Source organism: Elephantulus edwardii, unplaced genomic scaffold (genome assembly GCF_000299155.1).
Source record: "Elephantulus edwardii isolate Elephantulus edwardi_28Jun2011 unplaced genomic scaffold, EleEdw1.0 scaffold00022, whole genome shotgun sequence".
NCBI classification, from domain to species: domain Eukaryota; kingdom Metazoa; phylum Chordata; class Mammalia; order Macroscelidea; family Macroscelididae; genus Elephantulus; species Elephantulus edwardii.
Genome location: NW_006399772.1, coordinates 11,224,267 through 11,246,321, shown reverse-complemented (window position 1 = coordinate 11,246,321; position 22,055 = coordinate 11,224,267). Strand labels below are relative to the sequence as shown.

The window sequence follows — 22,055 nt, the reverse complement described above, 5'->3', positions numbered from 1 at the left end:
TGCCTCCGGAAACTCTACTTTGATAAATGTTGATAGTCATAGAGGGGCTTCAGGCCTTTTGTTCCTAGGGTTGCTCTGAGTCACGCTATGAGTTGCGCTCAACTCAAAGGCAATCAACAACAACAATAACTCTGGTCACTGAGTCAATCCATCTCATCCAAGGTCTTCCTCTCCTGCACTGTCCCTCCAGCCAGGAGCTTGGGACCAGTCAAACAATACGCAGGTCTATTAGGTAATCAGTGGCACCAAAAAGGCCCTCACTCCTTCCAATAACCATATAGGCTCAAAAGCATTTGCCCAAGGAGAGGATTTCCTGAAGGCAAGAAGTACAGGATAAAGGGTTTAAGGAAGATAAGAATGACAGGAAGGAAGTGGGGAAATTGTGATTATATTGTGGGTATTATAATTAAAGCTGTGAAAGGAAAAGTCTATGAATGATTGTAGGGAAAACCAACATACTTTGTAAACTTTTAAATCACAACAAATAAGAATGAAAGAAATTTTATTTTTTTAAAAATTGATGTCATCAAGTCAATTCTGACTGAGAGCTACCCAAAAGGGCAGTGTGGAACTGCTGCATAGGGTCTCCTGGGCTGAAATCTTTATCATAGAAGATTGCTGAGGCATTTTGAAGGATAGCATCTTTTAAGAGAGCGCTGAAGTCCTCCTGTCTGCGTAAGTCAGGATAAGGTAGGGTATATCACAAATTAAACAGTGAGAAAAAGAAAACACCCAGAGACATTAGGCTAAAGAGAGCAAAGGTTTTTTTTTTTTGTTTTGTTTTGTTTTTTTTTTTTAACACACTTCAAAAGAGCAAAGGTTTTTATCTCTCTAAGGCTACACATTCAGAAAAAAATTGTGTTGGCTATGATAGTAATGTGCCTGGCTTGTGGCACAGCCGGATCAAGAAACTTATTAAAGGTGACCTTCTGCTGTCCTCTGTGATGATTCAGGTCCTGAGCAGTCTCTGCCAGTTCTGCAGGCTGACATTCTGACATCCATATCTAAAGAAAATGCTTACAAAAAATTCAGACACAAACTAAAAAAAACCCAACACCTCAGACACTCATTAAAAATTTCAAGTCATATATCCATCCTTGAACCAATTTTCCAATGAAGAGATGGGATTGCATTGATTAGCTTAGAGCTCACTGTTTGCTGCCGTTTGCTATTGAATCAATTCCAACTCAGAGAAATCCTACATGCAACAAATCAAAGCTTTGATCGCGAGCCAGCCTCACAATCCTCATAATCTGTTGTGCTTAAACCCATGGTTGCAACCACTGTGTCAATCCACATTGTGTCTTCCTCTTCTCCTCTGACCCTCTCCGCCTTTCCCAGCTTGACTTCCTTTTCCAAGGACCAGCCCCTCCTGATAACATACCCACAGTATGTGAGAGGAAGTCTTACCATCCTTGTCTCTAAGATGCAACCTGACTATACTTTGTCCAAAACAGACTTGCCTGTTCTTTTTTGACAGTTGATAGTATATATTCAATAGCCTTTGCCAACATTACAATTCAAAAGTATTGATCCTTCTGTCTTCCTTATTCATGATCCAACTTTATAGCATGTGAAGTAACTGAATATACCATGACTTGGACAGACACATCTTAGCTACAGATGGTTTGAAAGAATGGGGATTGTCACGCTGATTCATAGTGACCCACATATGCCAGAGTGGAACTGTGCTCCAGAGGATTTTCAAGCATTCGTTTTTGTTTTTGTTTTTAAGAAGTAGACTGCCAAGCCTTTCTTCCAAGATCCCTCTTGGTAGACTCAAACTTCCAATGTTTTTCAATCAGCACTACTCAAGGTCTGTTATGGAAAATTTACCCTTGCCCAACTACATCAGCCAGAAATGGGAGAGGAAGTAGTCCCCCTCAGGACAAGGGAGATTGCCAGGTGAAAGGGAGCAGGTCTAATAGTTTCTATTAAATAGTCCAAGACTTTAAAATACCATGATTTGTTCCCTATTGGATTCAGGCCTTGAAAGGTTCCATATTATAAAAGGTAACAGTAATGGCCCTGCATGCTTCCTTAGCTATTATAAGACAGGATTATTCTATTTTATTTATTTACACAACAAACAGATATTAAGTGCCAACAATATAGCAAGAAACTGCCACTTGATGGGATTATAATGGCAAATAAAATACAGTCCCTGGCCACTCAAGACTCCCAGGATGAAGACATTTAACTGTAATTACAAATCCTTGTGCTGTATACAGTAAAGAGGTCTGGAGAAAGAGCACAGTGACATTTGTTCTGAATTTTACTGGCCATTAAATTCCGTTTTCTAGCTCAATTCTGAATCTCACAAAGAACACTTAACACTAATTTTTGAAACAGCAGAAATCTATTATGAAAAGTCTTTTTCCTAACAGCCAGACATTTAGTCCTAAAGATCAAAGACTAGACTTTGTGACTTCTTTGTTCTTTCCTTGCCAATCTAGGATTTAAAGTGAGACATGTAAATGGCATTCTAAGACTGTGAGAAAGGTATGGTGACCTTGAAAATAGTTCTTGTTGGGTAATTTTGTTTTCGCCCAAACACACATAATGAATGCCTCAGGGAGATAACTGTCACACATTCCTTGCAAGGAACAGCCAACAACTTGCAATGTCCACCTGTCATTAAAAATGTTGCAGAACTCTCCGGCAAAGGCTGCCCTTTGCTGAAGCAGCTGGTCCAGCAAGGAGCAGAGAAGATCGTGCTGTCCACTGGAGTGAAGCCTGTGTTGTAAGTGCCATTAAGTCAGTACGGCTCAGAGCAGTCTTATTAGCAAGTGTCATCCTTATCTCTTGACATATTCGAGCCCATTGCCATAGTCACTTTCAATCCATCTGTTGAGGGTCATCCCTCCACTTTTCCTAGCAGGATATTCCTTTTCCAAGGAATAACCCCTCCTAACAATGTACCCAAGATATGTGAGATGAAGCTTCACCATCTTTGTCTCTAAGGAGCATTCTGGCTGCACTTTGTCTGTTTGTTCTTTAGGCAGTACTCTCCTCCAACACCACCACTCAAGGGCACGGATAATTCCTCTGTCATTCTTATTCATTATCCAGCTTTCAAGTGCCCAGCATGTGATTGAAAAAGACCATGGTTTGAATCAGTTGCACCTTCGTCTCTAAACTGCTGCCATTATTTCTAAGGACTTTGGAGAGGACAGGTTTGTTCATTCTACATTTGTCCCATCCAAAGTCAGAAGAAGCTGCATGGAATGCAGCAGAGAAAAAGAAACTGTAAGTGACATTTGGAATTCTTCTGAAAAAGATCACAAGTCTTTTTTTACTAAAAAGAAATTCATGGCAGGTAGAAAGTGACCCCTTAAGATTTGAGAGAAGAAATACAGACCAGTCTTTATTTACCTTCATTAAGGAAACATTTACTGAGCACCTACAATGTGCTTCATGTAATGTTCATCAATGTTTATGTAAAAACAAATATTACACAATCCTTGTCCTTGTCTCACTGTCTACTGGGGAAGATAAGGGGATAAACAAATAGTTAGAGCATTATGTCATGTATGCTGTAACAGGCTTTTTACAAGGTGCTGGAGGAGAGTGGAGTGTGGAGTGGGCAAAGGGAAAGCCTCCATGTAAACTGTCTTGTTTAAGGGAAATCTTCAAAGATGCATAGCTGCTCACCATGTTGATGGGGTCACAGAGAGCTGCTCGACCTGAGAGCAGATGGGAAAGGCATTTACAGACGTCAGAAAGTTCCTAGGGTGGGGGTGGGGAATGGGAGGAGCTCCTGAAGGTTCTTAAAGGTGACATAATCCAGGTTATGACTCCGCAAATCCTTCTGGTGGATTTTATGGGGGATGAGATGGAAGCAAGAACAACCAGCCAGAGGGCTCCTGTTGGCATTCAGACCGGAAGTGAGGAGCCTGAACAGGGCAATGAGGTTGGTGAGATGGGAGCCTGCTGAACAGTTATTAGGAAGGCGGGGCATGGTGGTCCATTACAGGTGCAGTAGAGGTGGGCATGAAGAAGAGACAAGTGTCCAGCATGATTCATAGGCCAAAACTTATTACCACCGAAACAACTGCAACTCATGGCCACCCTGCAGGGCAGAGCAGAATGGTCCACAGGGTTCCGAGGCTGTAAAGTCATCACAGAAGCAGGGTGCCTCATCATTCTCTTGAGATGTTGCTGATAACTACAAACCAATGATCTTCTGTTGAACAGCCAAATGCTTTAACCACCACGCCAGCATCAGTTCTTGGGCTGGCCTGGCTTCAGAAGTATGAGATCTACTCAGGCAGACAGGACCCCCCTCTATTTAGAAGAGTCTCATCACACCCTTGGTTTAATGCTTTGCAGGCACCATCTTGAAATTATTTATAATGCTTTGGACTAGGAGCGTCATATTTTCATTTTCATTTTGCTCTGAGTCCTGCAAATCATACAGCTGGTCTTGTTTCCCACTTTCTTGTCTCGAGCTGGTCGGTAGACATTGGTGCCAAGAACTGAAATCAGAAACAGAAGAAGCAGCAAGTTTAATTCTACGAGGGCTGGCTGGACTGATGAGCTCTGTTTTGCACATGTGACTTTTCTGTGTCTGAGGGTCATTAAAGAGATCGTCAAATGGGCTTGCAGAAATTCAGTGTAAAATCTGAGCAAGGCATAGGCTGGACATACAGATGTGGAGGTCATCAAGGCCAAGGGAATGGCAGAGGCCTTGGATGCAGGTGAATAAATGCAGATGAAAAACGAGCTCACAATACAACTTTTTTCAGGACAACATTATTTCAAAGTGGTTGGCATGTATTATGTACACCTGTCTACACATACATATTCAAATTAATCCAATTCCTTGGAAGGATGGGCAATCTTCTTCCATGTAATTAAATGCCTCTGAAAACCAGCTGGAGGGTCAGCTATGGGTTGGTTTTGACTCTACGGTACACAGCAACCACCACCACAGCAATGAGTCATACTAAACGCGATGGCACCTAATAATAATATAATAAGTCAAACAGGAGGAGATTGCCCATCTTTCTCCTGTGAGCAGCTGGTGTACCTTGTCTAGGTGGGCGGCGCAAATCCTTACCACTAAGCCACAGAGCTCCCTCCAATGCTCCCTAAAGGGGAAAAATGGGGAAACTTCATCTCACCTATTTCGAGTATGTTGTTAGGAGGGACAAGTCCTTGGAAAAAGACATCATGCTTGGAAAAGGAGAGGATCAGCAAAAGAGAGGAAGACCCTCAAAGACATGGATTGACACGGTGAGAACCACAATGGGCTTGAGCCAGGCAGAGATTGTGAGGATGACACAGGATAGGGTCCCTGCGAGTCATCATGGACTGGAGGCACTTGGCAACAACAGAGGCACTGCTGCCGTGAGAACTGAGGCTAATCTCAAGAAAGAGGCAAAGCTGAATGATGCTTGCAAATTGTAAGGATGAAAACTTGTAATATGCAACTCTTTTGCCCAGGGGATTAAAAGCTTGACAGAGGGATGGAGAGACCTTTTAATATTTTCCTTTTCATTAAGTTTACAACATGAGCCCCTCCCATCAGGGACAGAGTTCTCAGTGCTCTGCAGCAGGCCCGCTGGCACCCAGCATTCCCATATCCCCCTGTGAGAGGCTACAGCAGGACTCTAGCTGAGCTGGTGAATAATTAATACATCACCAAGACCCGAGGCTCCAGCCTCCCTCAGCCAAGTGGATGTTGCAGACTTGTAGCTTAATCTGAGGTCTAATGATTAAACTTCTCAGGGCCCTATTTCATTGCTTCCAAGTTAAAAACTGACCAAGTCTTAAGTGATTCATGGTGTGGGGGTGGGGGGCACAATCTCCAGACCCAGGAAACAGGCAAAGGAGGAACAATATTAGCAGATTCTAGGCACATTTGCTCAGAGAACTAAACAGCTCAAGCATTGACTCCACCTGCTGCCAAACTGAGCTAATTCACAAAAAGGGTGGTGGGATTCCCACCAACTTCTCTTTCTCTCTCTAGCTCCCAGGAAATGAGTAGACTTAGATTAGAGGTACTTAGGAGAATGGCTTAAAGATGTTAAAGCTTTGTCTCACACACTTCGGGCATGTTGCTAGGAGAGGCTTTTCCTTGGCAGAGGGACATGATGCTTGGAAAAGTGGAAGACAGCAAAAGAGAGGCAGACCCTCACCAGGTGGATGAAACAGTGACTGCTGCAATGGGCTCAAGTGTGTCAGAGCCTGTGAGACTGGCACAGGATAGGATAGGGTTAAGATACATTGTTCATAGAGTCACTATGAGTACTTGGCTGGACAGACACCCACCACATAACGATTTAACAACATCAAAGGAAGCTCTGGTGACTAGTGGGAAGGAGTTGTGCTGCCAACCCAAAGGCACATGGTTTAAATCTACCAGATGCTCCCGGGGAGAAAGATGAGCAATCTCCTCCCATGCAATTTACTGCCTCTGAAAACTCCGAGGTCAACCATGAGTGGACAGCACATAACAACAATTTAATCAGACGGATCACACTCAGATCTTCCTAAGTGTGCCTCGGATTGATAAATTGTTGAGTTTCTTCCTGGAAATGTCCAGAAGATGTTTCTGCAGAACCACTTCCTAAAGAACGGCAGTTCCAGGCTCCATCTACACACACGCGTCGACAGGGTAGAGAACCACTAACATTAACTTAACCAGCAAGACACAGACTTGTGAATACAGACCCAGATGCTCGGATTTCTTGGGCGGTTTTGATCAAGGGCAGATCCCAAAGAAAATGTGAGCGCACGTGTGTTCCACAGGGAACAGTACGTCTCCGCCCTTCGTGAAGATACTGTATTTGTTGCGTCCGGAATGACCCAGAGGACGTCTCATCTTTAGGGTGAATAAAACCGGCAGGTTAACTCCTTAAGGAAAGGGTTAACCCGCCCTCCCAAAGCGCGCAGAGCAAGAGTTTCTGGCCTTGGGCACCTATTCGTGACTCACTCCTTACAAATGTAAATGCACGAGTCCGCGGTAGGTCGCCATCCAACCCCCTGGCTTCCCTATCTGCACACCTACCTGGGAGACCCGCCCGGGCGCATCCAGCCCCCTGTCCCGGCCCCGGATGCCCGACCCCTCGGTGCACCCCCACAGCCCCGCAGCCCCTCGCTGGGAACTAGAAGGGCAGAGCCCCTCAGCTAGTGCCAGCAGACGCGCTCTTAAAACAAAAGAGGCGCCCCGGCGGGTGGCCCGCGACCTCACCCCTCCTGGCCAACTTGTGGCCTCCCGCCGCCCGCCCCCTCAGCCCCTGCCCGCCGTGTGCGCATGAGCAGAGGCTCCTCCCTCGGTCCCTCCCCAGGCGAAACTTTCTAATTCCCTTCTTTGGGCTCGGGGCCGCCCGGAGAGCCGAGCGCAGGCTCCAGGGGTGAGCAGAACAAAGTGGCCGCGCGATTTTCCCCTTCCCCACCCCCTGGCTTCCGTGGGAGCGGCAGGAAATGGAAGGGCCCCTCTCCTCTCTCTGAACATTTGCCTCTTTTTTCCCCCCCTTCCCTTTTCCTCCACCTCTCCAGAAAGGAAGACGGGGGGAAAGGGCAGGCGGCTCTACTCTCCAAGCGCGTTCTCTCTTCCGCCGCCGGGTCCCCTTCGGCTGCAGAGAGATGGGTCTGCTCCAGGTGTTGGCTTTCGGTTTCTTAGGTAATTCCGTGGGAACGGTGGGGCATGGGCACCTTGGCTTGGGGGAGGTAACTCTCAGACCATTTGCTTCTGCGTCCGGGAGTCTGAGGAATTGGAGAGGGCAAGAGGAGGAAATTCTGCCCCCGGGATTACACGCCATCGCCCTGGCCTTGGAGGGGGCTGGAGACGGCGCGCGCGCGGACCTGCATCCCTGGGCGCCCGCGGCCGCCGCTCGGGGCTTTGCACCTTCGACCCATCACGCTGGGGAGTCCCTGCCACAGGGGGCAGGGTCCTAGGGGGCAGTGCCTTGCTAGCCGCGTGTCATCTCGGGGTGCCCTTTTCCCGAGAAAGTGCCCGAACCCAGCTCAGGCTTCGTCCTGGAACAGACTGGAGCCATGTGGCTTTAATTAACGCTCTCTGCTGGCCACGGGATGGCACCAGAACAGCTGGGCCCCGAGGCGCCGGTGATGGCCAAGCGTCTCTAGAGCCGCAGGGCAGCCCATTCGCCCCTCGCCGGGAAGAGGGCCTCAAATCCCAGCGTCGCTCCTAGAGCGCGCCCAAACGCCCGCAACACGCGCGCGCGCATACGCGGACTCACACGCTCTCTGGCTGGGCGCACACAGATGTCAGCGGCGGACACACACGCTCATTCACTCCGCGGAGGCTGCCGCGAGCACGCGGACGCATCCACGCGGTGCGCGCACACTGTTACACGCGCGCCACGGTGAGGTGCTGGGTGGCCGACATTTCTGCGCCCAGCCCCTGGCACGTCGAAGTGGCCCACCCACTGACACAACCACACTTTGTGATGGGAGCTGTTTTCACGAGCACAACTGGGTGGGTGCCCTGTGTGGGGAGGAGGGTGATGCTCTTGGCGAATGGAAAAACCTATTGACGTGGCCTTGTTTCTGTGTCTTCCTCTTCACCAAATCCCTCTGCCTCCCTTCCTGGTCCCCTCCGCTCTTTTTTCCTTTGTGTCTTCATCCCCTCTGAACATTCCGCTTTGTTGTGAATTTGCACTTCCCTCTCCCTCGTCCCCGCTCCCTGTCACCAACCCCTTGTGCAGCCCTGTGCCAAGCCCAGGTGCGCGCTCAAGAACCTGAGTTCAGCTACGGCTGTGCAGAGGGCAGCTGCTACCCGGCCACAGGCGACCTTCTGATCGGCCGAGCGCAGAAGCTCTCTGTGACCTCAACATGCGGGCTGCACAAGCCTGAGCCCTACTGCATCGTCAGCCACCTCCAGGTGAGAACTGAGAGACACGCTCAAGCTCCCAGCTGGCACTCGCCGCCTGAGCCTCCAGTCCAGACACAAGGGGCAGGCCCTGGGGACTCCGCATCCTGTCAGCAACCCTGATAGGAAGCGCGGCCAGTCGGAGTCCCGGGATTAGCCTGGTTGCACGCTCTCTCTAGAGCAAGCTCAGTTTGCACAGTTGCATCCGCCAAACATTTCCTGCCACTTCCCCTGCTGCTGTGCGCCCTGCATAGACCTGACCTCCCAAAGTCCCGTTTAAAAGAAAATAATAGGATCTTTTCATAATTGTAATATGAAAAAGTTTCCCCTTCATACTTAAGCAGTGTTGGATTTCCCCCATAGTGTTCCTTGAGAAACGGGTATCCAACGCTGACACATGCCTTGTGTGGTGACCCCAAAGACCAAACCAGCTTTTCTGTCAGATGTTCAGGTTAAATGGTTTGGGGGTTCCCCCCCCAAATGCCCAGGTTTTCCGTGGTTCCCTGGCAGAAGAACTTTCGGTGTTTCCAGAAGTCTACTTTTCAAAAGGGGTTTTGCCAAAAACTGGATCCAGATTTTTTTCAGATTTCAGAGATCATAATTTTTCAAAGTCAAAATTAACTGTATAAGAGCTTACAAAGTATCTATAATCAGAAATCTTTTCCTCAATTAAGAGAGAGACAGACTGCAGCTGGCCCCCAGCACAAACTGCCTGTGTTGGTGTCATGTGCAGATTAAGTTCCAGGTCAGTTGCTCCAATTTGGCCACGCCACCCACTTTCGTACCTGCCCTTGAGCAGGACAGAGAGCATGTGGTTTGCCCAGGAGCAGCCTAAAATGGAGTAATTTTTATAAAACTCAAAAGAAACTGTTCAGAAAAACCTGAGAAAGTAAATATGAAAGAATTCTGAAAGAATGTGGTGAAGGGAATTCCACGCCTTAGCTTCCAGGTTTTACAGAAATGTCTAGACTGCTTCCCCCTGATTAGAAAGGAGGCTATAATTACCCTCTCTTTTTTTGAAGTTCTGGTAATTGTTCCCCGGAACTAGTTTCCTTGACTACACTTTAATGAAGGCAGTAGATGTTACCCTTTCTAATATTAGCATTCAGTTTTCACCTAAAATACAGTACTGCCCCTCAGAGATCCTGTAAATGAATCAACCAGCTTTGACCAGAGTGTAAGATTGGACTATTTGTCTTCAAAGCAAGTAGAGCAGGACCCTTGGAGTTTTTTCTGTGATTAAGCAGCAGATTGTGGAGTGCGGTTCACTTTTCACAGATGAAAACTCTCATTGCTGTCACGTTGGGACAGAATCATAGCTGATCCTCCATTGAGCTTCTGAAGCTGTAAATCACACGAGAAAGATCTTCAGGCTTTCTCCCATGGAGCGGCTGATGGATTTGAACCCGCCCCCCAAAGAGGCACCTTTGAGTTAGCAGCTCAGCTCTCCACAGACTAAGCCAGCACAGTTGAAAGGACCTAAAAGAAAGAAACGAGCATATACTTTTCTTATACTTTTAATGAGTGCAGAACTGAAGCAGGGCTGGCTTTGCCTAGCATTCCATGGCAGTCCTAATGGTCTGGTCTCTACTTTTTTTAGATAAGAGACCCTGGTGGCATGGTGGTTAAGCACTTAAAAACGGAAAAGTTCAGGGTTCTAACCCATAAGCCTTTCCTTAAACCAGAGCTGGTGATCTGCTTTTGTAAAGGTTACAGCCTAGGAGACACCAAGGGACAGTTCTGCTCTGTCACATGGGGTCTGCTGTGAGTCTGCTGGCACCTAATGACAGTAAGTCTAGATAGACTCACAGGTGCATAGTGCTTTTTAGTTAACACATCTTATTGTTACCCTAATCCTTTTTTTGAGGAATAACAAACAAAATAATGAATAACTGACCTTCATGTGTGCCGTCAAGTTAGAGCTGACTCATGCAGTTTTCAGAGGCTGTAAATCACGTAGGAAGAAAGTGTCTTTCTCCTTTGGAGCAATTGGTGGATTTGAACTGCTTTCCATTGGGTTAGCAGAGAGATTTCTTACCCCTTGGGCCAGCAGAGCTTCCTAGTAACTCACTTCTTCTGTACCGTTGAGTCAGATCGAGCCATAACTGACACTCCAGCAGATTTTCAGAGGCAGTAAATTACATGGAAGTTGATTCCATCAGCTGCCCTGAGGGAGAAAGATGGGCATTTGAACCACATAACTTTGTGTTGGCAATACAATTCCTTACCATTAAGCCACCAGACCTCCTCAAATAACTAACTAAATAGTTTAAAAATACAGTCCATGAATTTGGAAAGACTGTTATCATCAAGTGTTGTTTGTAGGCCTTTCTATGTTTCAGGCTTACTAGTTTCAGACTTAAGAATAAATAAGATGCATTTCAGGGAACTGAAGCACAGAGCAAAGCACCATATGGCAGAGAGAACCATTACGCCCTATGGTTTAGGATCCACAAAGATGAAGTATAGAGAGGGTTCCCTGCACTCTCCTGACCCAACAGCCAGGGCGACACAGCTGGCAAGTCTGTGGTTCCCATTTTAAGGAAATTGAGACATGAAATTTAAAACTATCTTAAAATTTAACACCTCCCCCCAAAAAGCCCACTAATTTCCAGTAAATTCTGACCCATCGGGACCCTCCCTTCCCGCAGGTTTCCAAAGCTGTAAATCTTTATGAGAAGAGAGTGCTTGTCTTTCCCCTAGCGCTAGTCCACTAGGGCTCCTGTGCCCTGAAGCCTTAAATCTACAGTAACTTCAAAGCTTGTGGATGGTGCAGACTCTTAACACATCCAGCCCTTAATCAAAAGGCTTGAGTCCACACCTCAGAAGATTCAAACTAATTGCAATCAAGTCCTGACCAACTTGCATGGCCTACCTTTGGATTTCCCGGACTATAAATTGCATGAGAGGAGATTTTTTTCCCCCCCATCTTTTTCCCCGAGGAGTCCCTGGTGGCTTTGAACCACTGGCGAGGCAAGGCCTTTGGCTTAGCAGCACAACTCTGTGAACGACACCAACAGAATTCTCTTAAGGTCCATGACTGGCTTCTGAGAAATTAGCCATGGAAGACCCTGTGCAGCCCAAGTGTACTGACATACATGGAGTCCCTGTGAGTTGAGATTGACTCAAAGACTTCTGGAGGTGGGGGCTGGAGGGTGGTGTTCTGATTTTTTATTTTGGCCATTTTTTAAATTTTCCTAATTCCGAGAGTACACGTCTATTTTGAGTTCTGTAGGTTATTCTCCAGCTTACGGTGGCCCCCAGCACAGCAGGAAACTCTTGGTGTGCCTTTCCCCACCCCAGACTCTCTGAGCTTGCCACCACCTCTGATTTATTGAGCAGATTAGAAGCTACAAACTCTTCTGTAAATCCCAAGCCCTCTCTAAATACTGCTTCTTAATAGCTGGTTTTGTCCTTATTTAGGTTTTAGAAAATCAGGTCAAATGAATTGCTCTCTTCTTTCATTTTCAGTTTGCTTTATATCAGCAAAAAATTGTCTAATACCTCTTTTGCCTTTCGATTAAGCCGCTCTGGCTGTTTACTGAGATTAAGGTTTCAGCATAGAAATTTGATTTTTATTAAATTAATAGCTTGTGGAAACAATGCCCTCTTTTGCTTTTGACCTTGAATTTTCAGAGAGGAAGAAATTCTTCTCAGGAGTATTTCAGCCTTGGTAAGTTAAAGGAATAGGCACATGATATAAGTTATTTTGAGCACATTCATTTTTCTTTTTACATTTTTTTTTTTGAGAGAGTGTGTGTGTATGGTGGGGGTGTGTGTGCGTGTGCGCACACACGCACGCATGAACATGCTTTTTGTGAGAGTACTGATGAATTAACTTTGTTTTCAGGAGGATAAAAAATGCTTCATATGCAATTCCCAAGATCCGTATCATGAGACCCTCAATCCTGATAGTCATCTCATTGAAAATGTGGTCACTACCTTTGCTCCAAACCGCCTAAAGATTTGGTGGCAATCAGAAAATGGTATGTGGTTGGTGTTCATTGGCCTGTGATTGGAGGGTAATGTGGATGGGGTTTATGGGCTTCTGAGTGTGTGTAATTACCATGGCTTCTCTGTCCTGTAATTACTGCCAGTGACAGATTTATTGCCTGGGGCACTAACTTCTCTTGGTAAAATCTGATCCTTCTTCTGAAGCATGCACTTCCTATAAGAATGCAGTCTTTCATGCACAACCAAAGACGTGTTTCATAGTCATCACCGTTTGAGGAGCTTTAGGGGAGTGTGTGTCTTTTGGGGCTCAGGGTGCAGCCTGAGGAGGGCGTGGGAAGGGCCTGGATATCTGGCTTTCATTCTCCACAAAACATAGGATCTTTCATTTTGCTCAACTCCTAAGGAAAGAACAGGGCAAGAGTGTCCCTCCCCCAAACTTGAGAAAATGTAATACAGTATTGTGCGTGAGCACTGTGATGTCATCTTTCCAAGCCTCTGTCTGCATGAACGTGACTCAAGCCGAAGTGTCCCCAGTGAGTGGGTGAATCCAGCCCCTCTCCTTTCTTTGTCCTTTGCTTATGGGTTTAGTAAGTCACTGAAAAGGAGGAATTACGATCGCTCTGTAATCGAGCCCGCATTAATTTTACATTTGCTTCACACTTGAATGCTGAGATTTGAGGAACACAAAATCTCACCAAATTAGAAACAATTCTCAGAGCATTGAAACTAAACCTGGACGTAAGAAGCATTAGACACCCCTCGATTGCCTTATTCTGAGTCTTAACATCTGGGAAGTTTTTTGATACTTGAAGTCATCATTCTGTAAAGAAAAAATCCCTTATCTCGTCATTGACTATTAAATTACATATGTTTTCTTGAAGACTCTTGTTTCCTCAAATGCACGCGCACTGTCAGTGAGTTGGTTCCAACCTGTAGGGACCCTCCATGCCTCCGTGAGATTTCCAAGCCTGTGAATTGTGATAGGAGGAGACTGTCCCATCTTTCTCCCAAAGAGTAGCTGGTGAACTCGAACCACTAGAAATATGGGTCCCTGAGTCTACGCCATCAGAGCTCACAGAGAGGGTTAACCATAGGTTGACTGTGGCAGTCCTTTGGTTTGAAACTTGCTTGAAAGAGACTTGATCTTCAGGAATCTCATGTCATTGCTGTTTTGGGGTTGTGTGCCATCTAGTTAGAATGAATCCATAGCTGGCTCTGTAGCGGGTTTTCAGAGACAGTAAATTACTCTGGAGGAGATTGTCCATTCTTTCTCCCAAGGATCAGCTGGTAGAGAGGTATAACTGTGTGCCTTTGGGATGACAGTGCAGCTTCTTACCACCAAGCCACCAGAGCTCCCTGGCATACCATTGAGAGCTGTGCTAATTCATACAGAAAAAAAACAAAACAAACCCTCTGGGTTGGCAGTGCAGTGTGAAGCAGAGAGTTATTTGCAATTGAGTCAGAAGTGTAGAGAAACAGCACAGGAGAGGAAGACCCTGAATGAAATGGATTGACAGTGACAGGGGTAATGAGAGTAGGTGTTTTAGAGACAGTGGGATTGGCTCAGGATAGAGCAGGGTTCAGAGCTATCGTGCATAGGGTTGCTATGAGTCATGCTTGACGCGACAGCACCTAACAACAAAAACAGCACTTGAGTCACAGAACTTTCTGAAATAGCCAAGAGCTTACAGTAAGCAGGGACTCGGAGCATATCCTGTCTGCGCATGTCTTCCAGAAGAATGACTGCCTGAAAGTTAGAGTCAAGACTGCCTTCCCTTGAGTTGATAGACAGGGGAACATTTTCTCATGTGGTCTACTAGTGTAATATATTGCATGTTGTTGGGCTGCTAACCAAAAGGTCATCGGTTCAAATCCACGAGCTACTCTTCAAGAGAAAGATGTAGTTGTCTTCCCCTGTAAAGAGGAGGGTCACGCGTGAGTTGGAATCAACTCCCTAACAGTGGATTTGCAGGGTCAAATGGAGATGTTCTCGAAGCAGTGTTTGCAGTTATTTCAGGAATTACACCTTTAATGATAAAAGACATTAAGTGCCAGGAAGGACTTTGCAGCTCCTTGGGCTCACGTTTACTGCCCCTTTCGCGTAGGAGATTGGAGATTGGGTCAGATTTGTCTTCAGAAATTGGGGCTGTGAAACACTACGTTGTCACCTCTAAGTTGTCTGAGAATTCACAATGAAAGACTGAGTTTGATTGTATCTTTTCTGTGTGTTTTGGACAAGTTGTGCTTCTGCATGGCGGAGCTAAATCATCAGTGCGCAGTCACAGAACAGGCTTGGGAAGTGTAGGTACTTTAACCCGACATTTAAAGATGATCCGTGTCTAGATTTGGCATCATCAACTATACTACAGAAGAATGGCCTCGTTTCATTCTTTTTTCCCCTTTCTTCCTGTATTAAAAACAAAAACAAAACTAATCCTTTCTCAGGTTTCAAATATAAAATTCAGTGTGTTTGGGGTCAGTGCATTGCAGGCTATGCTCCTGTGTTACAAAAACAGTTCTAGCCTTGTTTTACGCTTTGCATTATTTCATTATCTTTTAATTTTGAGCAAATATTGCAGGTTTCTAAAAGCCTCACAGAGAAGAGACATATTTGTTGCCTTGCTAACATTTTCATGCTCCCCTCCCAAAATAAAGTATCCACAGTAAAATGGTTCTTTTAACAAGTTAGATAAGGCTGTTTAATATAATGATAATATTTTTCTTTAGCATTCCAGCTAAGTCATATCCGTTCCAGTGACCACTTTTTCCCCTCAATGGGCTTGGCAGTTGTCCAGTGGGAGAATTTATTTCAAAAGATTCTACTGATTTCCTGAAAATACACCCTCCTGTGACATGATTCATTCTGACACATTCCGTCTTCCTGCATTTAAGATGTCATTTTGGGGGGAGATGGTCCCCAAATGCTTTCTCAAACACTAGAGACACGAACAGGGCAAGGCTGCCTTTATTCAAGGGGCTGGTTTGAGGGCCTTAGGGCTTGGGGAGGGGGCTTCTTCCATCCCTGGAATTCCAGTGGCCTCTTTAGTGAATTAAAGCTGGGCCTCGTTGACCCTCAGGGCATAGTGCAAAGGCTCATTTGTTTGTTCAGGCTCTGGCCTGAAAAGGGAGATGTTAGTATTTGTTCTGGCCCAGTTTATTTATTCGACCAGCTCTTTGTCTCTTTGGCATTGTTTTTCAATTGTGGAAGCGTATTCAAAGACTTCCCCATCCTAGATGGTTTTGCCGAATTGAAATACAGTTAGTAAAGGGCAGTAGTCTTCCTCCCCCTCCCTCTTTGCTTTGCTGTTGCCAAGGGAAAAAGAAGTATTTGTGTTTCTGTTGGAGGGTGATTGAGTCCCTGAATTTCAGGACAAGCTGACCCCCTACTGTCACAGGAAGTGCCTCCCTCTGTCCCCTTTGAAAGTCACTTGGCTCTGAGGGTTGGGAAGCTGTTTGGCATCTTCCTAAGCAAAGGACGCCTTCATGACAGTAACTAGAGGCATTTTGCCAGATGTCATGTTCTCATAAGCAGATCCAGTGTATTGAACCCCACAATGACCTGTAGAAATGGCAGAATCAGTATAGAGAATGTATGGAAATCAGCCTTGAGATTTGTCTCTTAAATCAGTATAGAAGTTTATTTCTCTTTGTCTCCTGTATCATACAAAAAAGATTTCTTAGGAAGAACATAATTTAAGAAAATAGGCTTGCAAAGTGTAGGTACTTTAACCTGACCTTTAATGATGATCCGTGTCTAGATTTGGCATCATTAAATAATAGTTTCAACTGTTCACAGCTGTACCTATTTACCCTTCTGCTCTGTGTGTGTGTGTGTGTGTGTGTGTGCGCGTGTGTGTCTGTCTATCTGTATATAATTTTTTTTATTGCCTCTAGGTGTGGAAAATGTGACAATACAACTAGATTTGGAAGCAGAATTCCATTTTACCCACCTCATAATGACTTTCAAGGTAAGAAATCCGAACTCTCTCAGAAGGGACACATGAGAACACTGTGCCATTCCCCTTTCAAACTGGGTTGTGACTTTGCCTGAAAACTCAACATAGTGTCATAGCTGTAAATTGAGATACTCAAGCAACTTTTAAAACATGAGTGTGAATTATTGCATTTAGCTCTAGCTCCATGGCAGTAAGCAGACAGGGCCACTCTGCTAAGATAATTCCACTGTAAATTTTTAATTGGATATCTTTTTTTATTTCCCCATGGAGAAGAGACAGCTTTGACTCGCTCCCAAACCACAGTGAAACATCTGGAAAGTAAATCCCCAGTCCCTTGTGTTGATTTTTTAATGCTGAGCTTGCTAACCGAAAAGAAAGCATATTATCTTTGTTTTCAGGATTTTGCAAAATCTGTGGGAACAGTTTCTCCTGAAATGCATATGCCTTCTTCCATGTGGACTTCCTCACCCTTTCACTCTCAGAAATGTAAAATGATTCCAGGACGGGGAAATTTCTCTGCACAAAGTACCTTTGTTTCTTCTAAAACAGCTGCTTGGAAATGACAGGCTTCACATGCCCGAAAGTACATGTTGGTGCAGATAAAACCCATCATTTACTTACTGCTTCTAGGAGTAAAATCCCTTTTGAATGGTTCTTTGTCAGTTGGATTTGGGGTCTTATCTACACCTTCTCAGGTTGGGAAAAGTTGCCAGGAGTAGATTTACCTTATTTACTTATTAAGAAACTTGTAGAAAGTCTCATTGTGCCCTTTAACAGTGCCTGGGAGATGAAGAGTAAAGGGGAGTCTGGAAGACAGAGTGTAATGTGCAGGGACATTGGCAGGGAACTTCCTAGCCCTCAGTTCTTCTTCATCCAGAGCCCCCTCCCGTAACTTGCTGTCAATGCCCAAGAGGAAGGTTTCACCATGACTGTCGTGGTATGGTCAGATGCCACTTGTCACTCAACCCATTGTCTCTCCCACCCAGAAATTCTGATGTTAAACGCCTACTCAGAATCATATTTACTAAAATTTTTTGGTAATGTGTCTTTTATATTGACACTGTACTCTTTGCATACATGGGGAGTTTTGAATTCATTTCTATTCAGAAGCCCGTTGGGTACGTGCTCTGGAGTTGAATACTCATTCAAGTTAATACAATGGGCCAAAGATGCCGTTCTGCACAGAAGTGCAAAAGGCCAAGTGGAGGAGGCAGAACTGAGGCAGAAATGGATAGAAGGCATTAGCTAGGGGGAGGAAATGTCCTTCAACTCCAAGCTTATGAAAAACATTTTTGAGGTTTTACAGACTGTAGTAGGAACCCTGTTCTGCCCCTTCTTGGGACCAGAGAATTGACTTTCCCACTGTTCAAATGGAGATCATAGTAATACCTTGTATTATTATTAGTTGTTGTTGTTGGGTTCTGTCAAGTTGACTAGCGCTCATAGTGTCCCCGTGAGCAACAGATCTGAACCTTCCTTAACACCCTCCTTGTGCTCTCTGCTTTGCTCTGAGCCTGTTGTTACAGTCCCTGTGTCAGTGTTGAGTGGTGTTGAATAGCTCTGCTGTGGAGCAGGAAACCCTTGATGCTGGGGGTAGAGTGGACACTTGAGAGGTAGTTGTTATGCATGCTAGTGCTTGATATACATAGTAATGCTCCTTAAAATATGAATGAGTGAGTGGATAAATTAATTCCACAACTTCTCTTCTTAGGAACCTGCACTTTACCCTGTGAAAGATTGCCAGTGTACCATGGTCACTGCTGTCCAGGAGTGCCGAGTCTTTTCAGGAGAATGATAGACTCGCAAATAGCTTATAACACGTGACATAAAGTGCTGTAACAGAAGTTCAAACAAGAACTATGTGTGTGAGCACAGAGGAGGGTGAGAGGCACATTAGCCTGGGATCAAGGAGGAAGAAGCCTCACCAGGAGAGGTCTGGGATGGCATGTGACCCAGCCCAGGGAAGACGAGAGGAATTTCAATGACAGGAGCTGGAGGGTGGAGGGCAGCCATACTTGGTGGAGGAGACGGTCTGAGTGCAGAGTCACTCGTAATAGTGGCACAGTGTGGGAAGCATTTGCCTAGCATGTGTGGAGATTTGACTCAAGTGTGAGGTAGTGACAGAAAGGGAAGCTTTTAAAAGTAAAAAGCAGATTAGAGTCAGAAGGGGCCTTGGCTCCATGCTGGGCACCATGAGCATTGCAGGAAGTATGTTGGCAACAGAATGAAAGGAAGATAACCTGAGAGGACATGACGGATGAGACCAGAGAGGAGAGAGGGAAAGGAGGGAGGTTTGTGTTAGTGGAGGACTTGACTTAAGAAAAACCACTAGCAAACAAGGAAAAACACATCCAGACTCACTGTTGAGGTTTCCAAAGTTTAGACCTGCGCAGGAGAAGTCTGCTGCTGCTTTCACCCTCAGCGTGGCAGGATTCCTTCTGTACCATCAGGGCTCTTTGACTTGGGAGAAGGCTAGGGAAACTGGTGCTGGAGAGGACTCGGAATCCCTTAGGTTGCCAAAGAAGAAACGAGTCTGTTTAGGAGGAAGTGCGAGCGTCTGGTTTCTTGGAGGCAAGGATGGTGAAACTTCATCCACCTGCTCTTGTACATGTGGTCAAGAGGGCTCAGTCCTTGGAAAAAAAACATGCTGGCAAAGGTGGAGGGTCAGAGCAAATGAGGAAGACTCTAGAAAGAGATGGATCGGCACAGAGACTGTCACAGTGAGCTCATGGTGATGACGCTACAGGGTAGGAATAGAATAAGGAGGGTTCACGTGTTTTCCTAGCGTTGCTGTGAGTCGTGGTTGCCTTGACGTCACCTAAGAACATCACCAGTAGCAGCGTTAATAAGGGACAGGCTGGCCCTCATTCCCACCTCGGAGAGTGCTTTCTCTTATAAGCCAGGCGTCCTATCAGTGTAACTGAGAAAGGTGTTTCAACTCCTATGCACCCCCTTCTTGTCGTACTCTGATACACTCTACCACAAGGGCTTTTGGAAGTCATTGTCATAAGGAGCTCCTGTTTTCCAAGGGTAGCCAGTTGGATCCTTTAGAATCACAATTGAACCAAGAATTGGAAAGATTCAAAGCAGAACATGAGAAAGAAGAGTAGAGAAAGGAATGACTCAGAAATTACTTAGGTGTCCAAGGTGAGTCACTCAAAGGATCGCGTTACCTTTAAGAGAAGTAAAGACAAGAAAGGAACTGAGATTGTCCACGAGGGTGAAGAACAGATCTTCATAGTTCCACACAGTGGTCATGCCACTGGACGATTGTTCAGTGGGTTAGGTTCTCTTAGGCTAACAAAAGTGCATAAATACAGTGCATGTTTGTAGAGTAGCCAGATGTTTAAAAACCCATAGCTCTTTTATCCGTTTTAAGTTTGGAGGCAACCATGCAGAAACTGAGGCCTGAGGGGGTTGATAATAATCAGAGAGTACAAAGAGGAGGTAGAAATATGTCCTTCCAGTTTCCAGCCACTTACTAACATACAGGAAGTTGGGTAACTTGTCTGTAGTCCTTTGGGGTTGGAGGTTTCCAGAAGGCTGGGAGAGGGAAGTGCAACCAGGACTGGCTTGAAGGCTTGGCCTCTTGACTCCCTTTTGACCCAGAGACATCAGATGAGCTTCCCTCTCTCAGCTCCCCCAGTGCTGCTCTGCTGGGAGGGAGCCTGGCCTGAGAGCGGTAGGTCATGCATGCTTCGTGCACGTGGTTCGATTTCTTTCTCTTTTTTCCCTTTAAAGTTTTAGCTTCATCCTCTTCTCAGTTTAATAAAGGATTGTTTCCTTACCTTCCTGAGCAGGAGAGAAATTAAAAGCCTGAACCATTTCAAAGAACCTGTCAAAATGGGGATCTCCCATTTTCTTATCTTTGGCTCATTGTGTCAGACAGAGAAAGGAGAGAGAGTAGGCTTGGGCAAGCACCAATTCTTACTATTAGCTCTCAAATTGCTACATTTTTACTTTCATTCAGAATTAAGTGTTTGTATTCAGGTTCTGTTCTCCAGGCCAGTTTAACTCCCTTGATCTTCTTCCATTGTAATTCACTTCCACTTCCCATAATGCACTTACCATGTTCATCAGTGTTGAAGTGTTTACTCATTCACCTATTTTTATTTTCATTCTGCTTAATTTTCTCTTTCCAGCCAAACCTGCTCACCCCGTTCCGTCCTGCCGTGGTGTTCAGGATTCCTCTGTCTGCTTCCTCTCTGACATTCTTACGTCAGTCTTCTGTTCCCCGTGAGCTGGGGGTGGGGCCGGGGGGGGGCACAGGGAGAGGGTGGACAGCTTGTGTTCAGCCTGGATCAGAACCTAAACTCTTGTTTCTATCATTGTCAGCCAGTCATTTAACACCTCTGAGCTTCCGTTTCTTCTTTTGTAAGGTGGATGCATTGTAAGCAGTAAAGAAAAATAGCTCATTGATGTAATGTCCTCAGCGGGTCTCCTGAGTGTAGTCTCTTATTGATGCTTTTTCTGAAACTCATACTCTGACTCTTTTTCATTTTTGCTTTTCCCCCTTTTTTTAAGAATTGCAGATTTCAGTATCACGTGTGTAACATGATTCTCAAGCCCATATTTTGAGATTATTCTTGCAATTGAGTAGCCAACCACAGTTTTCACTTGTCCAGTGGGAATTGTCCTGTGGGTTCCCCGGACACACCTCATGTGTTAACTCATATCTGCATGTTCCTCTCCCGTGTCTCTATTACTGGCAGCTCCGCCCACACAACTGTCCGAACGAGGGTGCCTGTGTTCTTTTCCTCTTCCTTCTCCATTGCAATCTGATTGGTCACCAAGTGCAACTCAATAGATTCTGCCTTCTCTTAATTCTCAGAGCAGGCACTGCCATCCCTTTCTTTCCATCTCTGTTGGGATTGTTTGAATTAAAACCTTCATTGTATTTTTCTTAAAATCACTTCCTACTTGATTTCCCTACACCTTCTTGTTTTATAGCTAAAAACCTTGCCACAAGCATTGTTCTTTGAAAACTGCATTCTTCTCCTTTCATCCGGTTCAGTTCAGTCTTACAGTGTTCACCATCCATTGCATGAATTAAGAGTCCTACCATGGAAGACACAGAAGAATTTCATGAAACAACATATGAGCAAGAGCCTATGGTGATGAAAGAAGAAGTTCAGGCTGCTTTGAAGGAAAGGGCAAAAAATAAGGCTTCAGGAATAGATGGTATATCAATTGACATATTTCAGTTAACTGATGCTGCCCTGGACGTGCTCACCAAGTTGTGCCAAGAAATCTGGAGAACGACCACTTGGCCAACTGACTGGAAGAGATCTATATTTGTTCCTATC

General features: G+C 45.4%; 1 protein-coding gene across 1 annotated transcript in view; it reads left to right on the top strand.

The window, feature by feature from the left end:
* The first annotated feature begins 7,431 nt into the window (after window positions 1–7,431).
* LAMB1 (laminin, beta 1) overlaps window positions 7,432–22,055 on the top strand; it is an 82,225-nt gene continuing 67,601 nt past the window's right edge. Inside the window, 6 exon segments of the mRNA XM_006882635.1 lie at window positions 7,432–7,470; window positions 7,472–7,586; window positions 7,589–7,630; window positions 8,676–8,851; window positions 12,690–12,825; window positions 16,688–16,761. Coding sequence (XP_006882697.1) covers window positions 7,432–7,470; window positions 7,472–7,586; window positions 7,589–7,630; window positions 8,676–8,851; window positions 12,690–12,825; window positions 16,688–16,761 — 582 coding nt within the window.